This window comes from Eucalyptus grandis, chromosome 5 (genome assembly GCF_016545825.1).
Source record: "Eucalyptus grandis isolate ANBG69807.140 chromosome 5, ASM1654582v1, whole genome shotgun sequence".
NCBI classification, from domain to species: Eukaryota; Viridiplantae; Streptophyta; class Magnoliopsida; order Myrtales; family Myrtaceae; genus Eucalyptus; species Eucalyptus grandis.
In genome coordinates, this window is record NC_052616.1 from 62,135,398 (window position 1) to 62,158,168 (window position 22,771).

Consider the following 22,771-nt stretch of genomic DNA (forward strand, 5'->3'; position numbering starts at 1 on the left):
CATAGTTACTTTTGTAGACATAATTTCTCTTAATCTATAACACAATTAATGTACAACTCATGATAACATCCTTCATGGGCTTTACATGCATAGGCTCTTGTCTATGAACACCAAAACTCATAATAGCGTTCAAGGATGGAGAAGGAGGCAGTGGCTGCCGCTCTCAGGCCATAAGTTGTCTGACAAAATTCCTCCTAGAGAAAGTAATCTGAATCTTCTGCGCGAGAAAGGTCTAAGCTAAATTTATTAGCTTCCCAGTTCACAAATTCTACTTCCCCCATTTTCAGAATCTTAGCAATCATGCCGCTTACATCAAATCCCAGGCAATATGAGATTTAACGACAAAATGCAAAGCTAAGCCAATCTAGATCTCGACAGAAAAAACTAGTCCTACAGCACCTAACGCCGGAATCGCTGTCCGTGAGCCGCCGACTCAGCTGGGCCATGACTTTGGTCAAGTGGCTGAATGTATAGTCCGGGTGGCTCGACGCCAGCACGGTGACCAGGCGAATGGACTCCTTGACGGAGGGCTTGGAGTCATTGCAGAAGTCGAAGAGGCAGTTGAGGAGCATCGGTATGTCGTCGTTGGGAGACGGACTGTATGGTGGCCTCGAGATCGGAGAGGGCAATCTGGTCGGTGTTGCAGTCGGCGAGCTCAGACAGCGAGGTGAGGATCTGCTGCTTGAGCTCCACCATCCCGAGGTGCAGCGACACCGACGAGGATGCACCGGCACCGGTAGAGGCCACACCGGCACCAGTAGAGGGCACACTGGCCGTGGCGGCAGAGGAGGATCAGGACGCCAGCGGCGCTGGCGAGGGCTGGGCGTGAGGCCACGAGGCACGGGAGGGCTTGAGTGAGCTCATATCGCGGCAGCGGCGATTAATGTTGAGCAAAATATGAGTTTTGGTGTTCATAGACAACTCGCGAAAATATTCATGTTACTATTGAGCAAAATGCGAAGAGATGCTAGACAATTAATAAATGGAGTATGAATTTGCATACCGGGCTAATGTTCGAGCGACCGTGTAAATCAAGTTAATGAGTAAGAAAAGAAATGGTGAAAAGAAAAATAGAAGTATGAGGCGAAAAATCGGAATAAATATTAATAATTGGAACTTGTAAATGACAGAAAATTATTGACAATTTGGATTCTTCTATTTTTCTCTGCTTTTGAGCAGCATGCAATAAGGCCCCTCATAAAGAGGTCAAATATTTGGGTGCATGGTCCAGCAAAGGCAAAAATAATCTATAGCAGTAAAGAAACGCAGTAAGTAAAATCCAAACACACCGTAAAATTGACCATCTGTGCAGTTTGTTCCATAAAATCCATGCATATATATACCCACAAGCAGATAATTAAGCTAGACATATACTGTGGTCAAACAATTGCAGGAAACCAACCAATACATAAACACAAACTAATCATAAGTAAGTCGCTTGTTTTTGGGTCTCTGAGAGGAAAAACACAATCAAAAGCTAGCATCCAGCAACGTCTAGAATCCTTCCTCAAAGCTTGGCGTCCCCAAACGCTGCTCTCTTCTTCCATCTTCCTACTCTGAAATGGCCACAAGAAAGCCAGCAAAAGGGTTACACCGGATCAACAAGTCAGTGACACTTAGTTCACCGATTAACATAAACATAGCCAAAACGTTTTGATGATTACCGCCATAGTTCGAGGGCTGGAGAAAGTCCTGCAGGTTAGGCTGGGTTGGTTGGAGGCGATATGGCTGAAACGGCGTAGGGAGGGTGGCGAGCTGAAGGATGCTGCTCGGCTGTTCTTCTCCGTAGAAAGGGAATTGCTCCAGCACATGCTGAGCTTCCTCTGGCTTCGACACTCCTGCCTGTTGATGCCCCATTGCCATGTGTTGCTGCTTAATCTATAGCCAGCATCGGTGTCAACATTGACCATAGTCAGTCTTATTACATTGCAATGAGAAACATGTTTCGATACGTTCTCATTTTTTCACAACAAGATTACTGTCCAAAAGGAAAAACAACTCACAGCAATATCTGGAAAACACTAATATACAGAGCTAAAATCGGTTTGAAAGATTTTTCGGAACATTTTTGCAATTTTTTTTTTCCTTTTAACTAGCAATGGGAGGCAAACTGGCTAGGTTTCGGCTCAATGCATATTTTGATGTTGCTTTTACGATATGATAAGAGAGTTTGAAAGTTAATGAACTGAACCAAACATCTTTCCCTTCAGTTCTATTGCCTACCAGCGGTGCAAGTATTTTGCTAGTGCCATTTTGACTCACCAGATGATATATCTGATTGTTTTCATCCTGCAGCATTTTCTCCTGGAAATTGTAACCGTGGTCACAAACGTATGAAACTTAAATTCCTTCTTGATGGTAAACAAAAAAGAAATGCATGTAAACTTAAATTTATTTGGGAAGAAAAAGGATAGTCATACCTTTCTCCGCAGATTGTCCATTTGCTGTTGCATCAGCTCAAACTAAATAATACCCAAAAATCAAGAATACAATTCGATTAGTATACATAGATCGACAATTTGAACAACATTGGAAGTGGATTAGCTTACCTTCCTTGCGCGGACCTTGTTGATGGAACACTCAAGTTGCTGCTCCATCTGATCAAAATCCTCGAGTCGCATGTTGTTCAAATCATTGGCGGTGTACTGCTGCACACTCAGTTGAAGGTTACACGTTTCCCTCCGTATCCTCCTTAGCTCATTCTGAAGCTGTTCCTGCAAAACAGTGTTTGACGACATATGAATATGATTAGCCATTATATTTTCCATAAAATTCTTTAGGGAGAGTGAGACATTCTCATCCAAATATACCTGTTCATTATGCTCCACAGTTTGATTCCCCTTATGGCTGTGGTACTTCCTTATGATTTCTTGCATGCTGCAAATTCAAATAACCAAACAATGTAAGAAAAATCCATTTGCTCACCATTATATATGGCTAATTCCTAAGTAAGTTAGTTGAATAAGATGAAGCATCCATCCCTGCTCTAAGTAAATAAATTGTTTACATGAACTCAAAATGGAAATTATATCAAACCAACCATTATTAAAAAAAAATTAAAAGAAATAATATTCATGGCTCGAATTATCTGACGAATATCATCTAAAGAATCCATAATAAATTACTAGACTGCTAGGGGTGTTAAACTCAAGTTATAAATCTCAAAGCAGTGAGAACTCTTTTACGACATAATAAAGACACTTTGATCCGTACCAGGTATTTGGCTTTTTTTTTCTTCTTTTTTCTTTTGTTATGTGTAAGCACGTTTCTAATAATCAATTTAAGCAGAAAAAAAAAATCCGATTTAGTGATCCCCCAGTTAAAAGTAATCAATATCTAATTATACTCTGTCCATTTAAAATTGAGTAGCTCGAAGTGAATAATCACATATATACATAATTCAAGCTAAACTAGAGACATATAGTGAACATTAAGGATGAAATTTAAAAGAGAGGTGTCCGAAGAAGAAACCCTAGCTATGGCCTTCCCAGGAGAATTTCAACAACTGGGTTTATGCAAACACTAAAAGAACACAGACAAAGCGCAGAGAAGGAGAGGGAGTAATCACCACATAATTGATGCGGGCCCTTTCCCCAAAAACTTCGATTCTCTCCGCAATAAAATGGATGAAAAAAAAAAAACAAGAAAAAGAAAGAATTACGAAAATGAAAAACGTTATGGGACATTACTAAAGGTTACGATGCAACTTGGGAAAAGAAAAGAAAAGGCAAAAAAAGAACCTGGGAAAAGAAAACAAAAAGCAGGTATATATAGATAGCTAGATACATCTATATTGCAAGTATCAATCACAGTAAAGGCCAAAGGGGTTTTTTATCAAACAACAATGATCTGAAAAGTATCATTGTCAAATTGAACAAACAAGGATTTTTAAGCTAGACCATGAAATGAAAAAAAAGGTTCACCTAGAGGACTGACTGCAGTAATCAAAGATCTTTCCAGAGCTGGAGAAGATGATGAGCCCGATCTGCGCATCACAGAGGACGGCCAACTCGTGGGTCTTCTTCAACAGCCCCACGCGGCGTTTCGCAAATGTCACTTGCCTCGTGGTCTTGTTCTCGATCCTGCGGATTTCTATCTTTCCTCGGCCCATCTTTGGTGGGTTGATTTCACTCTCGTTTTCTTGCTTTGTCTTGCTGTTGTTTGAAGCTGAAAAAGAGAGAAGTTTACCCCTTTTTAGCTCACCCAAGTTTCTGTGATTATATATTGTTGCAAGAAGAAAAGCCAAAGATTAGAAACACGTAGCAAATTCAGCAAATAAAGCAGAAAGACATTGCATTGGTGCTTCAGCTCAGATTTAGGAGTGCATCTCCATTTTTTGATACGCAAACAAGATTAAATGATGGAGTTGAAGAGACAAATTGAAGGCTGTCATCGGAAGTGGAAACTCATAGCTTCCAAAAAACCCTAGTTTTCTTATACTTGCATATACCTCTGCACAAAACAAGCACAGAGAGAGAGAGAGAGAGAGAGAGAGGGAGGTATTACCTTCTTCTCTTTCCCTTGCTTGTGGGATTCGAAGATGAGCCCGAAAGCTTGTCTTATGAAGTTATTGAGCTGAGCAACTCTCTAAAATTAGACCAACTTTAGGTTACTATTTACCAAAGAGCCTTTATCTGGCTTAACCCGAGTCATGCAAAGGGTCCATTCGCATGTGAGACTCTGATCGTGGATTTGAAATTTCTTTTATGCCAATTAATTCCATATGCAATAGAGAAGTGAAAGAAATGATGATGAGAGTGTCATAACGTGCATGTGGTTGGTGGCAAAGAAAAAGAGAAATAGATAGTTTCCATCTCATATAAATAAAACCAACTCCCTATTTTTGTTATCCTGGCTTTTTAATTTACAGACAAGCTCTTGTAATGATACCTTTTCGACGAAGAATATCAGATTGATGGCCTTGCAATAATTGGAATTAGGAGACTAGTTTAGCTAATCATGACAAAAGATTAAACTTGAAAACTTGATCGATGCATTTCGGTAGCAAACATGCTTCAGCATATAAAAAGTTCAGCTAGGTACGTAGTTTCTTATTTGGACTTAAAAACTTTAAAGAGAACATATTTGCCGAAGGAAACATAAGACATCTCATTCTTTAATCAATCTTTACATTTATGTCCATTCATTTATATCAAATCCTTAAATTACAATCCTCTCGACACCTCATGAATTGGCTTCACCCCAAGTTTATACTAATGTTGTACCCACATGATTTAAGTTTTAAAGGAGAAACTTGCATGCATATAGGTTATTGAAAGGACTTAGCTCAGAACTAGCATCGACCAATTGTACAAATTCAATGTTAAATCATAAAAGGGAGGGAAAATTTAGTAATTGTTAGTATCAAATTGTTGAAACCGATTGAACACAAAATGAAAAAAATCCAAATAATGGGGAAGTAACAGTGGTTATTTCATTTTCTTTTTTACCATGCATAATTATTGCATGGTGATGATGGCACCATGTGGTAATGTTTAATACTCGCCATGATTAAGTAATCTTTCGCTATCTCCTCGTGAAGGGGGTAGGAACAAAGGGTGGACGTCATGCTATGACTAATAACCACTCTCTCTCTCTCTCTCTCTCTCTCTCACGCTCTGTCCACGACCGAAGTGGGGCTTTATGAACTTTGCCAATTCTAGGGCAAATTCAAAACGTGAAAAAGAAAGCAGGTTACCAAGAGTGGATATGACAGCTACCAAGGTTTCTATTTTTTGAAACGGCAAGTGCGTGAATCTGATGTGGTGGTGCCTGTCAAGCTTCAGAATCAGTTCTTTGGCTCGCCCACTGATTAAGCGTCATTGCATTTCAAACAACCACATGAACATCCATCAAATGTGAATGCTTGTAATAATTGAAACAAGCAGTGTTATTAGGACGATGTGAGTGCGCGTTTGGATTGAAGTAAGTGGTAACTACACGCTGTTTCATAAGCACGTAGATTTGACCGAGGAGAAGCTACCCAATTTGTTTCTCCGCGTTGTATATGCTGGAAAAACTTCCAAGCAAGTTCAAACAGAAAGACTCGAGAAGTTTCGCAGCACTTTAACTTTGTTCAGAAAAGGAAACTAAGGGCTGGCGTTTGTTGTGATATCCTTCTGCGGTCGATATATGGATGTTAGAAGCAAATCGAGAGAATATTTGGTTGTGAGAAGAGGACTTTGTGGTAAAGACAAGGTTTTAGAGTCAGCAAGGATTCGGGGTAGACACTGGAATTCACGAAGGCCAGCCTGATTGGTTCTGTTTGAGGCCGGTTCAGATGAGAATCGGGCCCGGCTCACACCAGAATCGGCTTGGTTCTTGACTTCGAAAAGTTGGAATTGATCGAGACCAGTTAGGTCCTCAGATTTCACGTTGGAGCCGGAGATTCTAAGCAAAATTAATAACAAGTTGCATGGCAGGCATTTCCATGGTAGCGTAGTAGGTTCCGTGGTAAAGTCGCCAATGCCAAGATAGATCACAATTGCTGCACGATAGAATTGACTATAGAAACAATTCTCCAGACGAGCTTAAAAGCTCATTTTGATCCAAATCATCTTGACATCATTACTTTCAATGAAAAATTATCAATGTTCTCTAAAATAAGCGAGGCAATTCCTTTACAGTTTTAGAAAACACCCACTAGGAAGCGTTTCAACCGAAAAGCCCCGAGCACATGAGAATACCTCACTTAAAAAGGTCATAACGTGAGAGGGGATGCCTACACATATGTGATTCCTTATGGCCAACCAACACACGGGTTTGGAGCAGTGAAATACAAGGAAAACCTGCAATTAATCTCTTGAATGGGAAACAAAAACACTTAGTTTATTAATACTTTTGTTTCTTTTACCTTAAATGGATCGCAACCACATATTGTTTGAAATTCATTTTTCACATTAAATTCTGCTTTAGAAATGATCAGAGCATTAGAGAGAGTCCAAAAACACACAACAGTAATCGAAGAGGGCTCTCAAAATTTGACACTTCCCTACAAGAGGCTGACAACAATTTAATTATCTCTGAAAATGTTTGGTATACAGTCGATTTCCTAATGTATGATCCAATCTCATTTCCGGAATTCGATGTGTTATTGTTGTGACAATGCAAATACTATTTGCCACCTTCTATAAGTGTGACTTAAGGATGTCAAATTTCATTCTATGTGGATGTGTTTTCTATGAAGGTCTCTATTAGTTCCAAAAAGAGCTATCAAGTGCAAATACAGCTAGTTGAATATACTATCTCATGGAAAAGAGAAACAAATTACGAATCATTATAAGCAACCCTTTGTCTTTCTAGAGATGTGTGTGATCGTGTCCATTTCATTCTAGAGCAAAGGAAATTTACCAAAAAGGTTTAACAACAAATTAAATGTAATAGATGTGTGTGAGTGCGCACGAGCAAGGATAAAAAAATATTAAAGCTGTTGACCAAATTATGTACCCACAAACTGGAGGTTTATAGGGGTATATGATCTTGCGAACGTAAGGTGGTGCCATTAGTTTTAAGGCAAAGAAACACTATTTCCCATTTCACACCAAGGATGTACATGTATATACAATGCAACCCAAAGGCATAAAAAGAAGTTAATCGCAGTCGATGAGATATTGAAGCTTTTCCATTACCGATTCCACAATATCGTGAGACATGGGACGTCATTGAGCTGGAAAACAAACCCTAGTTAGGGAACACTTGTTAGGAACATCTATATTTGGAAGTACAAGGTTAATCAAAACTGGTCCCCCCCACACGGCTCCTTTCGTCATCATCACTCTCACCCAGCTAGTTTCTGCCTTTGGGCCAACCTATTGCAAAGTTTCAACCACTAGATTTATCAAGCCGGTGTGGACATGAAGCTGCATGAAGTTGACGAGAATGCTAACATCATGACTGAATGAGGAACGTCAAGAGAAAGCAGGAAACAAGAGAGAATTTGTGCTTTCTTCTGAAAACAGAGTTTCACGTCGACTTCGACAGTCTTTCTTCTGAAAACAGAAGGCAGTTTCACGTCGACTTCGACAGTCTTTGTAGGAGTGCATTGCACCATTCAAAGATAGAGCTACTTTCACGGTAGAGAGAGAGAGAGAGAGAGAGAGAGTGTGAGTGTGTTAATTTTTGGAGTATGACATTGAATGTGTTTTGGCCCACACGACTATTATATTTAATTTTATGAAAACAACATAAATAATTCCTAAACTCGTTATACATGTTTAGTGGAGATTATTATTCTTCTGCCATAAATCGATAGTCTTCTTCTGCACTCATCTAGCCTAGATGCAGACTAACTATGAATATTCTCATACTTATATACATCTTATGTATATGTATAAGTGATATATATGTAAAATCTAAAACATCATCAATCCAAAAGTTTAAATCGAAATATGTTTGGAATTTGCGTATGAGATACAAGTGGAATCTTGACAACAACTGAAAAAGAAAAAAGAAAAAGATAAGAGTGGAATAAACTATTGGGTACCCATTTAATGAAACACTTAAAAAATGATGAATAATGGCATTTTTCATTTATTCCAAAACTTGATATTACATTCTTTTTATTACATCAAAAACTTGATATTACATTCGTGTCCATGGATCACATTTCGTCTTGCAAATCGACATAGATGGCTTGAGATTTCACACAAATAAAATCATGACCACATTTCATCTTGTGAATCAACATAGATGGCTTGAGATTTCACACAAATGAAATCATGACCGTTTAAGGTGACTCTCACCATTAATTAGTGATTGCCCATTGTTGTAATTTTAATATGAAATCCCATTTAATAATGGAGGCAAAACAAGGAATCTGAAAATATTTGAACTTGGAACTTTTTATTCTCATATTATGTGAGATTTAGTAACAACGTTGCCACCTATTTTAATTATCAATTTTATTAGAAAGAAGTAAGTCAATTACTTCATGAAATCAGAAAATAACCTGCTGTGAAACGATCACCTAAAAAGCTTATGGAAATTATGTGTACACGGAAGAATACCTCACTCAAAAAGGTCATAACAAGTGGAAGCCGATATATCCGTGACTCCCCGTGGCCAAGCAAGACACGAGATTGGAGAAGTGAAATGCAAGGAAAATCTGCAATTAATTTCTTGAGAGAGCAAGAATCACTTGGGTTACCATTCTTGTGTTTCGTTTCCCATAAATGGATCGCGAGGGCAAACCGTTTGAAGTACATTTTCCACAAGGAAGTCCCCTCAGGAGGATGATCAGAGCATTAAAGAGAGCCCAAAGCACGTGATCATAATCGAAAATGACTCCAAATCCGATATTTGACTGCAAGAGGTAATAGGTTACCTCTGATAATGTTTGGTATGTGGTCGATCTCTCACGACGAATGATCAAATCCCACTTCCCGAATTCGAGGTGTTTTTGTCGTGTCAGTGCAAACGATGTTTGCCACCTTCTGCAAGCATGCAACAAAAAGCTCCGCTGAGAAATTTAATCTGTACTCCATTTAGGCGTGTGAGGAAGAAAGCTTCCTATGAAAGTTCATATTAGCTCCTGCTTTGAAGTTAATCAGGAAAAGAAGCATGAAATGGTCGTCACGCTAGCTATAGCTTTTGGGTGAGCAAACCCTAGCTAGATCTAGTTGTATATACTATCTCATGAAGTTCTGATCAAGTGTTAACCTTAAGAAATAGAATAAGAATCGTCATAAGCAACCCTTTGTCTGCCTAGAATTGGAAGCTGGAGTCTTACTGTGCCCTTTTCATTCTATATGGCCTCCCATTTTCCTGTAAGTTCAGCTGCTTCCTAACCTCATTGAACTACAAATTGAGTGTACTAGACATGTGCGAGTGCACACGAGCAACGGGAAAGGACGTTAAAGACGTCGGACCGAATTATGTAGTCATCGTTTTCTTGAAGTTGATATATACCTACAAATTCGGGGTATATAGGGGTATATGATGTTAAGACAAAGAAACGCTCTTTTCCCCTTCTACTCCAGGGTTGCACATGTATATGCAATGCAGCAAGCGAAACATAAGAAACTTATCATAGTCTATAAGAAGATATTGAAGCTTTCTTATTACCAATGCCACATGACTATGAGACATAGAATGTCATTGAGCTGGGGAAAAAAAAACCTGAGTCAAAGCGTACTTTGCTGTCATCACTCTTGCACAGCTAATTTCTGCCTTTGGTTTCGTAGTATTTTTTTATCTAGCTTCATTCTGAAGAGATCTTGAGACGACTACATTCAGTATGCTCATGAACTTAATATCTAGTTTTGCAAGAATAATCATAGATTTCGCCAAAGTTAGATCGAAACAACGTATTTTGTCCTCCATATCTCTTGTTTTTTTAACTCCGGTAGAAGCTCGTACTTTTGCTAATCTCGTCTGTTGCAGACGACAGCTTTTCTCGAGCCTGAGTGCACATGAAGCAGCAGAGACAATCATGACTGAATGCAGCACTTCAGTCAAAGCAAGGAACCAGAAGAATCTGTGCTTTCGCCTAAAAACGGGAGGCAGTTTCACGCCAACTTCAACGTCATCCTCTTCCCCCAAAATCGATGTTGTCTTATTTTTCTGCACTTCATCTATCAGATCATGAAATATTGCTAATTAAAGGGTTTTGCATGGGAAGATCATCAAAAATTTCTAAATCTTTTATTCTTTAGCTAGTTCGGTATTAATTATCTTAATTGTGCCGATTGAACTCTAAATATTTTCAATTTTTGTCAATTGAGTTTATTCGGCCAATTTTGACTGGAAATCACTAATATGAATGCCAAAATCCTAAGTGGCTAACGTGGGCATGACTAACGCTAATGTCAAAAAATTTAAGTAATATTTTTCAATTTATTTTTTCTTTTTATTCTTTTCTTTTTTTTTTTTTTCCCAACTCTGGCAGTGCAAGGTCACCAATCAACTATCGCCGATAGCAAGTGAGGCCAACGACTCTCACCTAGCCTAGGCAAGGGCTGCAATGCCCTTGCCAAACACAAGCGATGGTCTCTATGCTCTCGCCGACCATAGGCCCCTAGATTAGGTGAGGGCCTCACCAATCAACGGGTGAGTATTGCTTGATGAGGACTTGCTTATGATCGGCGAGGGGTGAAGGTCCTCACCCGTGGCTAATGAGGGTCACAACTCCCTCGCCTCCGTTAGCCTTTGCCATAGGCCAGTGACCTTGCCAACCAAAGTTGGGAAAAAAAAGAAATAATAAAAATATTATTAAAAATTATCTATGTTACGTAGGTAATGCCATGGAGGACGACTGGCTTCCACATTAATGGTTTCCAATCAAAATTAATTGGTTGGGCTCAAATGGCTAAATGTAAAAATATTTAAGATCCAATTCATACAATCATAAAATTTAGGATTGAATTGATAAAAATACAACAATTTTAAGGTTTTTTAGATAATTTTCCCATTTTGTGTGGAACTGTGTTTTTGGAAGTTGAGTATGAGACAAAAGTGGTTGAGTGCTGTGTAGGTATGGAATGAGTGGGAGTACTACTTTTATTGGCAAAATGAAATATTGGGTATCAATTATTGAAACATTTAAGTTACGTTTCTTTTGAATGATTTAAAAAATTGATCACTTGTATGCTTAAAATAATCAATCAATAACACAAAGTATTCATTATCGACAATAACTTATACCTGAATATCTTCGTAGGTGATAAAAATATTTTTTGAATGGTGATTTTTATAAGTAATCAAGGGTGATCGTTTTCTCATAAAGATTTTTTAAATTATTAATTTCTGGTGAAACAAGTGAAACTTAGAATTCCAAGAATAATGAGCAATTTTTCATTTATTATGATACATAGAGTCTCGGATTTTAATATTACTTTCATGCAAGTAAAATGACAGCTAGATTAAGATAGATCTCGCCGTCCATCAGATATGGCCTATTGTCACAATCTTGGCATTAAATGGCGAGATTGAACCGGGTTCATAAGGTGATACGTGGGCGAACCTAATCAAACCGGCCAAAAACCGGAACAATAAGACCCCAAAAAAAATAAAAAAACTAAAAACCTCGGTGACACGACGTCGTATCAGATTCCAGCCGCCGAACCGGTCCACCCGATCCGGCCGGTCCGGTTCTCTCTAGATCGGCCCAAACCGTACGGCCGACGGCCCATATAAACCTCGAAAGCCCACGTTTTTCCCCATCTAATCCCCAACGTCCCTCTCTTTTCTCTCTCCAACTTCTTTGCTAATTCTGAGAAAGAGAGAGAAAGAGAATCTCAGCTCGAGCTTGAGCTGGACGCCGATCGGCGGTTGCCGGAAAGCACGGCGGCCCTGCCAATCCCCTCCGGCCAACCCCTCCCCCTCCTCCGCCGCGCCTCCGCCTTCAACCGCGCGCCGCCGCCGCCGCCGACGCAGTAAAGACTCGATCTAGAACCATGGATCTGGCGCCGGAGGAGCTGCAGTTCCTCACCATCTCCGACGTGCTCCGGGAGTCGGTGGCGATCCCGAAGCGGTCGCCGAAGACCTTCTACCTCATCACGCTGTCCCTCATCTTCCCGCTCTCCTTCGCCATCCTGGCCCACTCCCTCTTCACCCACCCGCTCGTCGCCCGCCTCCAGGACCCGGCCGGCGACGACCCGGCCCGGACCCGACGCGAGTGGGCCGCCCTCTTCGCCTTCCAGTTCGGGTACCTCCTCTTCCTCTTCGCCTTCTCCCTCCTCTCCACCGCCGCCGTCGTCTTCACCGTCGCCTCCCTCTACACCGCCAAGCCCGTCTCCTTCGCCTCCACCCTCGCCGCCATCCCCAAGGTGTTCAAGCGCCTCTTCGTGACGTTCCTCTGGGTCACCCTCCTCATGGTCGTCTACAACCTCGTCTTCGCCGCCTTCGTCGTGCTCCTCGTGATCGCCATCGACACCCGGAGCGCCGCCCTCGGGCTGTTCTCGCTCTTCGTGATCTTCGTGATCTTCCTGCTCTTCCTGGTGGTCCACGTCTACATCACCGCGCTGTGGCACATGGCGAGCGTGGTGTCCGTGCTCGAGCCCATCCTCGGGTTCGCCGCGATGAAGAAGAGCTACGAGCTGCTGAAGGGGAGGACCCTGATGGCCGCCGTCTTGGTCTTCGTGTATCTGGTGATCTGCTGGTTGATTAATGGGGTCTTCGCTGGGGTGGTGGTGCACGGCGGGGACAGCCACGGGGTTTTCGGGCGGATCGTGGTGGGCGGGTTCTTGGTCGGGGTGCTGGTGATTGTCAACTTGGTCGGGTTGTTGGTGCAGAGCGTGTTTTACTACGTCTGCAAGAGTTATCATCACCAGGGGATTGATAAGACGGCTCTTCATGATCATCTTGGTGGGTATCTCGGCGAGTACGTGCCGCTCAAGAGCAGCATTCAGATGGAGGATATATGATCGGGCGGTGATGTTGGATGGATTTGTAAGTTCTACTTTGGTGCTCTTGGAATGGATGTAAGACCATCCTGGTGGATTGTAAGTGGTGTTGTTAAATAATGGTAATAATAGCGGAAAGTCCTGGTCTGATACTGGCTACCACTTTATCTTTGTTCCTTTCTTGTTTTACGTAGGTAGTGTTAGGTTCAATCCGAGAATCTGAGTTGTCTTACTGATGAGAACATTTATACCACGATGTTAGCGGTTAAAGGAAATTGCATAGTGTAATGTCCGTTTTCTGTACTTTCCTGTGATGTCTGTTAGTTTAATATGGTGTTCTGAGTCTGTTATCTGTTATGTTTAATGCTACATATCTGCCTTTTCCTGCTACCCAAGCAGCTTGTAAATTGGTGAAAACAGTTATGGTTATCTACCACATGACTCAAATTAACGTTACTCATGCATCCAATTATTAATGGATGTTCAAGAGCTTCTGTGAGTAGCTTTTAATTTCGGAATTTTGCGGTAACTGTTAGTTCCCCTAGTGCAATTCAGGCATGGATTAGCTTTTATTTGTTCTGGTTTTTCTTGGGTTTTGCTCTGTTTTATAGTTTTAGACTAGCAGGTGTCGGAAGTCATCTTTGCCCAAGTTAGATGTTTAATACGAATCCTTGTTGGACTTTAAATCAGAGTAGTGAGTCTAGATGCAAAATCTTTATGCTATAATCAAATGTACTTTTCCCTGCATAGAAGGGAGTATGTTGCTATTCTTATTGAAATTCATTAAAAAGAGTATCTGGTTGGCAAGGGCCGAGTCATAGGAAGACATCAGAGGCTTGCACTTGGAGTATTTAGTACATGCACAGAAAAAATATGCATAGCTAGGAATTTTTTTCCAAATATGATTTGGAAGTGAAAGCTGTTTAGGATCTTCGACTGGCTCTTGAACATTTGCATTGCCTCTCTAAAATACAGAACCCAATGGGGCTTTGACTGGCTCTTGAACATATGCAGATGGGCATATCTAGGTTCATGTGTAGACATATAGAAGGAAATGTTCAGAGTTATTAATTTCTACCCTGGTGCTTTTGGTTCATGTGGAAAGGACGTGTAGCTTGGTCCTTGGTTGTAGAAGTATTTACTTGAGATGGCTTATGCAGAGTGCATGGTTAAAACGTCCATTTTTTATCGGCTCGTGATACTGCCGAATGTGGACGGACATTAATGGATCAGAACCCAGTTGTAGGACACAGACTTAGTTTTCACTGATAGATCAGATGATTTATGTCTTCTCTATCAAGAAATGCTTCTCATACAGTGGTACGTGCCAATGAACTCATCTACTATGCGGAATGAGGGCTTGCGTGCTTGGCATAGTATCTTGTGATTCAATTCTTCTTTTTTCTGCATTCGGTTTATCTTCTTTCAGTATACTGAGCTCAGCTTTTCAAGATCCAAAACTCGGTTAACGTCATTCCTAGAAACCAATTTCTCTCCGGTCAGCATCGTTCTATTGTGGCACAGGCTACTTCAATTAATATTACATGAGGGGTGTTAATTTTTCAGTCAGATAACATCAACTAATAGTCGCCAAAGTCATTCTCCAAGATGACGTCCGAAAATGATCGCAGTTTACAATGCGATAGTCTTCGTCAACGGAACAATGCCAGTGCTTAGACTATCTTTTGCTCTGTGAAATAATCAATCAGGAGAATTTTCTTTATGCTGCTTGACGAGAAAACTCAACTCCTCTTTATAACTTAATGCCGTTACCCTTGAAAACAGGCTCCTCTGAAACGTGACAAGATTGAGCCATGCCCCAAGATTTTGGGGAAAATCTAGACACAAAGGAAAGATTAAGTACTTCATTCCAATTATCCGATATTCTAAACCAGTATCCGCCTATGGGCATTACCGAAGCTTCTAATGACTTACTTGATGCAACACGGATTAATGATGATTCATTTCTTGCCATCTGCAAGATTAATCGACCTAAGCATGTCTAGATGTGAGTATTTTTTTCTTCCTGCTGGACTCGATACTACAAATCATCTGCGAAGTATTTTATTATTCGGGATGAAGTACTTACATTTGTGAACAAGGAGTAATCTCATTGTCTCTGTCTACTCATTACACGATTAAATTTAACGGCTTCAAGCGAAACCATACAAGATAAGAAACTTGATTTGGAGACATGGTCAAAGCTCAAGGTACATCCTCCTACACAGATTGCTCTTGAACCAGAGGAAATTTAAAATGAAACATTATAATATTAAAAGCGAGACATCCAATCAAATACCATAGTAAGACCAAGCTTGACATGATTTCTCAGTAAGAAGGTACACCCTTACTCAAATGTCCAGTAGCATGCTAATGAGAACAACTGGACAGGAGGATATAACCACTTAGCAAAATGCCAGAAAGATGGAATGAATCTCAACAGGCACAAGCAGATAATGAGAGGCACCCCATTTGTCGCACCAAGATGAGCCATCCATCTTCAAAGCCCAGCCTGACTTGTTGCTGGAGCACCATGCTGCATTAGTGACGATCCACATAGTATCCAAAGGTTCAAATGACAGGATATTTCATCAAAACTTGAGCTCTCTCTCTCTCTCTCTCTCTCTCTCTCTCTCTCATTCTTTCCCATAAAAAATACATTATATGGGTCGATTTTCATCATAGGAACTGGAACTGCCTTCGTTCCTCAACAGTGCAGCAAAGAGCTGATGCTCCATTAGTGCTGCCCAAACTAGGACAACCGCTTGGCAGTGACCTCATCGAAGCAAAGCACCCTTCACCAGCCTGCTCACAGAAACTGCTACCGCTATACAGTAGAGATTTTGTATTCAGGTTGTGAATCTACTCCTCGTCTTCAGATATTTCCTGCAGAAGCTGCACCAGCTTATCTGACGGACCATTTTAATATACAAAGATGCAGAGCCACAATGACGACGACCGTCCTGCCATCTTAGGCACACAAGTCCCCGAGGTCCTCTGCTCAATCACCTGAATGAACAGCAAGGAACCATTCTCTTAATTATGGCATGATTTGCAGATCATAACTAAAAATAAAGAAAATTGCATACGTTGCCGCCAAGCTACATCTGCACTTTGATAGGAAATGGAGTAGTGATTCTTGTGAAATGCAACAAAACATACATAACAGAAACTGCATTGGAGGTGCCAACAGATAGGCCACAATACTGAGTAGCATTACCTGCACATGACTATGTAGACAATTTCTCAGCATGTGGAATTTCCGGGACCTTATTCTGTCTTCTCCTATATGACAAAGAAAAAGAATCATTGTTTTCTGAAGGATGACAAAGAAAATAACAATGATCTGGAAATAGCACCAACTTTTAATAAGGCAAAAAATTGTGCCCTTGTGAAGAGCTCTTCACCAACTTTGGACAATTGCGACGCTACAACTCTCAAGGTTTACTACCAGGAGGTTAGTCGTCTTAAGGTTATGAACAGATTAAACACTGTATCAAAACCTTACCTTCCTTTTAACTTCTGCCTTTTCATTTTCATGACAAGTGAGCCAAACAAATAGTAAAATAAACAATGTTCCTGATCTGGAACAGTACATATCACAAAGAAAAGTCATCTATGGAAGAGCTAGTTAAGCCAAATGAAAGTAAGAGTTGGCTGCAACAAAGACAACAACACCCACCACTAAACTGGAAACCCACCAAACCCAAGGTCTTTTCTTAAAGTTTCCAACCTCATATTTTTATCCATTCTAACATGCGCTATATCATATGGTCATGTCTTCTCACTAGAGCATCTGATGGCCTTAATGAGTTTGCCCTTTTTTAAACAACAAAGTTTCCCTTACATCAAAGCAATATCTAGTCAATGAACCACCAAATCAGTGAGGTCGCCACAATCACATACAGCAGCTGGAAACAGACAAGGTCAATTCAATACACTCACAATCACTCCCTCCCTCGCATCAAGTAGTTCTAGCCTACCAAAGTATATGCCTTCTAAGATCCATTGACTGGAATACTGAAGGAGTCAGAAGGACATTCTGCCAATATCATAACTTGGCTTCAGGTACCAAAAAAGCAACAAAACATCCATGAAAGTACAGATATGAGTTCATACAGGGGAATCATTTGAGGATTTACTAACAAGAAGATTGTTACTAACCCATGGATGAGAAACACGCGCACGCTACATATATATATATATATAGAGAGAGAGAGAGAGAGAGAGAGAGAGTTAAATACACAATAAAGGATTGGCAGAGAGTGAATATCATCCTGGTCCACAGAAAGTATTTGCAGAAAACTAAACAGAGTAACTTACAAAGAAAATAGTTTGGCAAGTGACTGTGGTCTCTCGTAGCCATCCTCCTTTTGTTCAGGCTTCTCTTTAGGCTTTGGTTTTCCTGCCTGCCTTGATTCTGGTTTCCAGTTAGCGACTTTCAGAGACTGACCCAATAACTCAGCAATGCCTGTCGCCATAGCTTCTGCCTTCTTAACATATGGAAAAGTTTCCTCCTCAAAGTGGTGAGACAACCACAGATACATAGACACCACCTGATGTTTGGTCTCCAGATCCAAAAGCTCAGCATCATTTCGAGCAGAGCCCTTGGGCATGCCCATTGCTATATTAACAGGCAATTTTTGACTATAAGCTGTGGCAAACCTCAGAAGATGATACATTGATTTTGGGTCTCTGACATTAACTGGTGCAAAACAAAAGTTGAAGCGATCTTCAAGAGATAGCCCTGGGACCTTCTCCAACATGTTTGCAACCTTCTTAATATGGTCGTGCCGGCACAAGAAGTATGAGCCATCAAGACGGCAATTTTCACCAAATTTCTCAAGTAGCTTGCAGAACGTAACATTGGAAAGTTGGCAAGCAAAGAGCTCAACCTGCTCAAAGAAAGGAAAGAGACCCACCTTCTTAACTTCTTCAAATGGCTGCTTTAAACACTCAATGAGGTACTCCAAATCATTAAGCTCAAAGGTAGTTGTAAGCCCATCGGGATATCGGCTTCCTCTTCTACCAGCTCTTCCTGCAATCTGCTTCACCTGTGATGCAGGAACTGGCACCATCTTATCGCCGTTATACTTCGAGAGAGTGTAAAACACAACCCTTCTGATATTAAGATTGAGACCCATCCCCACCGCATCACTTGCAACCAAGACATCATACTCATTGTCTTGATCATTAAACAAGTTAGCTTGCTGTCTTCGAGTCTCAGGTGGCAAGGCACCATATATGACACAGCAGCGGTGATTGGTGTGCTTCTCAATAGCCAATTTAACCTCAAATATTTCTCTCCGAGAAAAAGCAACTACACAATCACCGGATCGAACATTGCGAAGATCCCCCAGCAGCGTCTTGGCTTCAACAACCAGTGGCTTGAATCTGTCATAGTGACATTCCTGCAACTCATCCCCAGTATCAGAACAGATTTTCCTCACCATATTCAGAACACTTGGATCCCCACAAACATGTATCTCATCAGCCTTAAGTCCTAGCAATGCTCTTGTCCATGCATAGCCTCTATATGGGTCTGCCATCATCTGGATCTCATCAATTACTGCCACATCATATAAGTGATCGGTCGACACCATTTCCACAGTACAAGCAACATGGTTCGAGAAAGGGACATTCTTCTTTTCCTGCCCAGTGTGAAGACTACAGTAAACTCCCAAAGAATTCACCTTGTCAAACACTTCCATAGCCAACAACCTAAGCGGACTACAATAAACGCCATTCTTTGCTTCCATGAAGCGCTGCAGAGCATTGTATGTCTTCCCACTGTTGGTTGGACCACAATGATATATTATCTTTCTTTTCATAGCTCGTGCAAAGGGAAACCAAGTGTGGGGCTTTGTCAAGTCAGCCGACTCAATCATGCCCCGAAACCGCTTAATCTCATCAGGAAATTCTTCTAAGCAAAACTCGACAAATATAGGGAACAAGAACTTAACAGCTTCCTGAGATGGGCCAAGTGAAATCAAGTACATGGTGATATTGGCGGGGCGTTTCTTGGAGAAAAAAGTTTGGAATTTGCGGGCTGCAGTTGGGAAAAAAGACATGCCTATGTAGATGGCAAGAGCCTGATTAGATGCCCACGGCGACTCCGCTAAACAACGAAAAATCTCCTGGAGGATCTTCCACTTATCTCGGCTCAGGTTCGCGCGCTCTTCAGAATCACGAAGTTCCCTGTACAAATCCACAGGATCACGCGATCCCACATTCTTATAGGCAACATCTACGGTCGAACTAACACTACCGCCGCTTCCATCCTCTTCACCCATCACCATATGCCATTCATCACTCTCATCCGAACCGCCATTATCAACAAAACTAATGGACTCACACGCATTTTCCCCCTTCAAATCATCTCCATCCTCCGCTAACCGGTCGAGGCACTCAGCAAATTTCAAACTTTCTACGCCATCGCCATTTTCCCCGCCCATCACTCCGGACCCAAAAACACGCGCGTCCTCCAAATCCTTCCCTTTGTCCGCCGACGAGCAATACAACCTCGCGTCCACCGCACTCACCACCCTAAAATACGGACTCCTGCAAAGCAGATTCTTCCGAAGCAGCAACTGCCCCAAACTCCTAGAAACCGGGCGACTTCGAGCATCGAGATTCGGGTCGAGCCCGCGATCCCGAGACGCCGCCGAGCGGCCGAACTGCCCGCTGCCCGAGCCGAAACGCCTGTACGACAACAGGGCTCCGTTCCTGGACCCGTTGTCCCTGGAGCGGCAAATCCGAAGGAAGGAAGCGGCGGCGGCGCCTCTCGCCATTACCGAATGCTCGCAAGCAGCAGCAGCGACCAGTCGATTGAAATTCAGCTGGGAAACGCGAAGCCCGGGCTCAAAGATCGAGACTTTCGGGGTGGGGGAGAAGAGAAGGAAACGAAACCCTAGAGGCGTGATGAACTGGAAGGTGTCATGTACGAGCACGAAGATTCATGCCGATGGCTGCGCCTGCGCGGCTCATAGCTGGAAGATTTTCCGGCGGAAGCTTGAAGAAGGGAAAAAGGGTTTCCCGGGAAAACAAGAAAGAAAGAAAATCGGGCCGGGTCGGGTCGGTTCGGGTCAGGTCGGATTTAAAGGCCGGGTTTGTGGCGGCCCAAGATGAGGATGATGGATGGGCTTCATGCGGGTATGGGCTTTGGAATTAAGTACAATTCGACTTCTTCTTCCTGCTTCTTCCTTCTATTTATTTTCCTCTTGTTTTTTTTTATATGTATAGGGTGCGTTTGGGAGGGCATTTACAAGTAATTCAAAGATTTTGGGGCGGAGTTTTGCTTTGAAAATACTGAAAGCTCAAGACAAATGGTTTTTTTTTGGGCTTCAGTATCTTCAGAATGCGACTTAAAGAGTTTAATAAAGTTATTTTTTGTCGAATCTTGCCATAACCGATATATTGATATTCTTGTTTCACCCTTTGCTCTTTCAACTTTCCTTGCCCCGGATCTGCACCAAAGACAGAGAGAAGGCCATGGTCGATCGTGGCCGGCATAGCAAAGGAGGTCAAGGGATGTCGATGCAACTTGGCCAAGGGTCACATGACATCCACTAGGGTCACACCAATCAAATTTCATAATTTGATGACTACAAGAGTCATGCCCTCAAGATTGGGCTAAGGGGTCTCATCCATACGAGATTTGGTCTATCACCTAGATGCTAGCAGTCTTGTAGCAACGGCGTGTCGTTTGAGCTCACACAACCCTGCCATCACGACCACTAACATGGCCCGATATCTTTCTTTTTTTTTTTATTTATCACATATTCATAAATTGTTTTATAAAATGTATAGTACATTAGTTACCGAAAGTATGCATGCCTTAAGAGATATGTTTAAAGTCAAAGTCCTTTATCCAGATGCAAAGTCATGAAGCCAATCCTCTCCCAAACGCATGGACATAAGAAAAGGAGTCAAAAGTCCAGGTCGGTTGAACGATGACATTCACACCTGGGTACATAATATCTAAGTTCTAGAAGTTCGGAGATAAGGATGAAGGGCATGGAAAGACGTCATAATTATGTCATATTCCACAAAAAAAAAGTGAAAATTTAATAGTAAAATTAAAATTCTGGACAAAAATGTTTTGACTATAGGTAATATTAATTTAAGATATGATGCAAGAGAAGCAATAATATGATAAACGTGGCAATCGTAGAGAAGCTTTCCTACGTCGTTTCTGCAATTTGCGTAGTCTTCTTGTTCAAGTTCTTATCCTCTCATTGGAGAATTCAACCGTATAAAATCTGCATTCTTCTCTTTCCATGCATCATCGATTTTATCAAAAGGCGCACGCATCTCCCAGTCTAACTTCGGGCTTTCACTTTAACCTCGAGGCTCTTATTTATTCGCGTCTAATCCATTTAATAAATGGTTACGTATAAGTTGAGGGTCAATTCAACTGAAAAAATTATCTAAAAAGTTTTAAATTTATTGTATATTTATCAATTCAATCAATAACTTTTGAATTTTATCAATTAAGTTAATCTGGTACAGCATGTCCTACATAAAATGGCTAGACGGTTGGCTCTAAAATAGACAAATTTTTAATTTTAAAAAAATTCTGAATCTTTTTTTTTTTCCTTTCTTTTCTTCCAAGCTTGGTGAGAGTCGATAGCTGACCCTAGCTGAACTTGGTAAAAAAAAATAAAAAAAAATAAAACCATCAAAATATTTTAGAAAAAAATTATAACAAAAACTATTCACATTAACATTAGTCGTCTTATGTAGCATTATCAATATTCACATCAAAGATTTTAATTAAAAGGTTTAGCACTCATTTGACAAAATTAAAAGGTTTATAACTAAATTAACAAAAATATGATAGATTTAAAACTTTTTAGATAATTTTTTGACTCGATTTAGGTCCCTACTTATACCTAATCCAATCCTGACGTTAAAGGTTTATAAACTTTTGTGACTAATCAAAGATTTGACCCACATAGAAGCTGAATCTGAAAAAAGTTCAAATAGGTCGGGTTATCAGTTTCTTTTTTAGTGGTTCGTATCGATTTAAGGAACCATGAAAAACACTTTTTTTTACTCACTACTGGCCCGAAAAGAACACGAAATATTTTGGTCGAATTTTAGTTCTAAGGTTTTTTTTACCCTATTCTCTAGTACTAGCCATCAAGGTAATGAGTGATGATACATATTATTATTATTCGTAGATCAATTCAATTAACACGTTGTCTTCTAAGCTCAATTTATGCAATCTGAAACCGCAGCTGCATAAAGATATTTCAACACCAAGCAATATTAATTGTAAGTATAGATTTTTGCATATTTAACATCTTATGCTTTACTTCTTTTGCTTTGTTTGTTTTCAGATAGGTCTATTTTATAAAAAAAGTATTTGAGTTAATATCATGAAAAATCTCAAATTGATGTACTTATGTTAAATTTACCATAAACTA

At 40.8% G+C, this 22,771-nt stretch overlaps 3 protein-coding genes across 4 annotated transcripts; 1 reads left to right on the forward strand and 2 right to left on the reverse strand.

The window, feature by feature from the left end:
• Positions 1-1,371: 1,371 nt before the first annotated feature.
• On the reverse strand, positions 1,372-4,639 carry LOC104445810 (MADS-box protein FBP24-like). The gene is made up of 8 exons (XM_010059730.3): positions 4,507-4,639; positions 3,924-4,167; positions 2,811-2,877; positions 2,550-2,714; positions 2,421-2,462; positions 2,263-2,304; positions 1,665-1,878; positions 1,372-1,556 (listed from the first exon to the last, which is right to left on the reverse strand). The coding sequence occupies exons 2-8, from the start codon at positions 4,109-4,111 to the stop codon at positions 1,552-1,554; spliced, it is 723 nt and encodes a 240-aa protein (XP_010058032.2). The 5' UTR covers positions 4,112-4,167; positions 4,507-4,639; the 3' UTR covers positions 1,372-1,551.
• Positions 4,640-12,170: 7,531 nt separating this feature from the next.
• Positions 12,171-13,796, forward strand: LOC104445812. Its single transcript, XM_010059731.3, has one exon. It carries the CDS (start codon positions 12,393-12,395, stop codon positions 13,359-13,361), a length of 969 nt encoding a protein of 322 aa, XP_010058033.1. The 5' UTR covers positions 12,171-12,392; the 3' UTR covers positions 13,362-13,796.
• Positions 13,797-15,506: 1,710 nt separating this feature from the next.
• On the reverse strand, positions 15,507-20,370 carry LOC104445813 (DExH-box ATP-dependent RNA helicase DExH18, mitochondrial). Of its 2 annotated transcripts, XM_010059732.3 has the most exons (3): positions 17,664-20,370; positions 16,561-16,625; positions 15,507-16,349 (listed from the first exon to the last, which is right to left on the reverse strand). In XM_010059732.3, the coding sequence occupies exons 1-2, from the start codon at positions 20,129-20,131 to the stop codon at positions 16,571-16,573; spliced, it is 2,523 nt and encodes an 840-aa protein (XP_010058034.2). In that variant the 5' UTR covers positions 20,132-20,370; the 3' UTR covers positions 15,507-16,349; positions 16,561-16,570. The 2 variants fall into 2 exon arrangements, 1 of the variants encoding a protein (XP_010058034.2); XR_005551261.1 differs by lacking the exons at positions 15,507-16,349; positions 16,561-16,625 and adding an exon at positions 16,642-17,411 and having other exon boundaries at positions 17,593-20,370.
• Between the last annotated feature and the right edge of the window lie 2,401 nt (positions 20,371-22,771).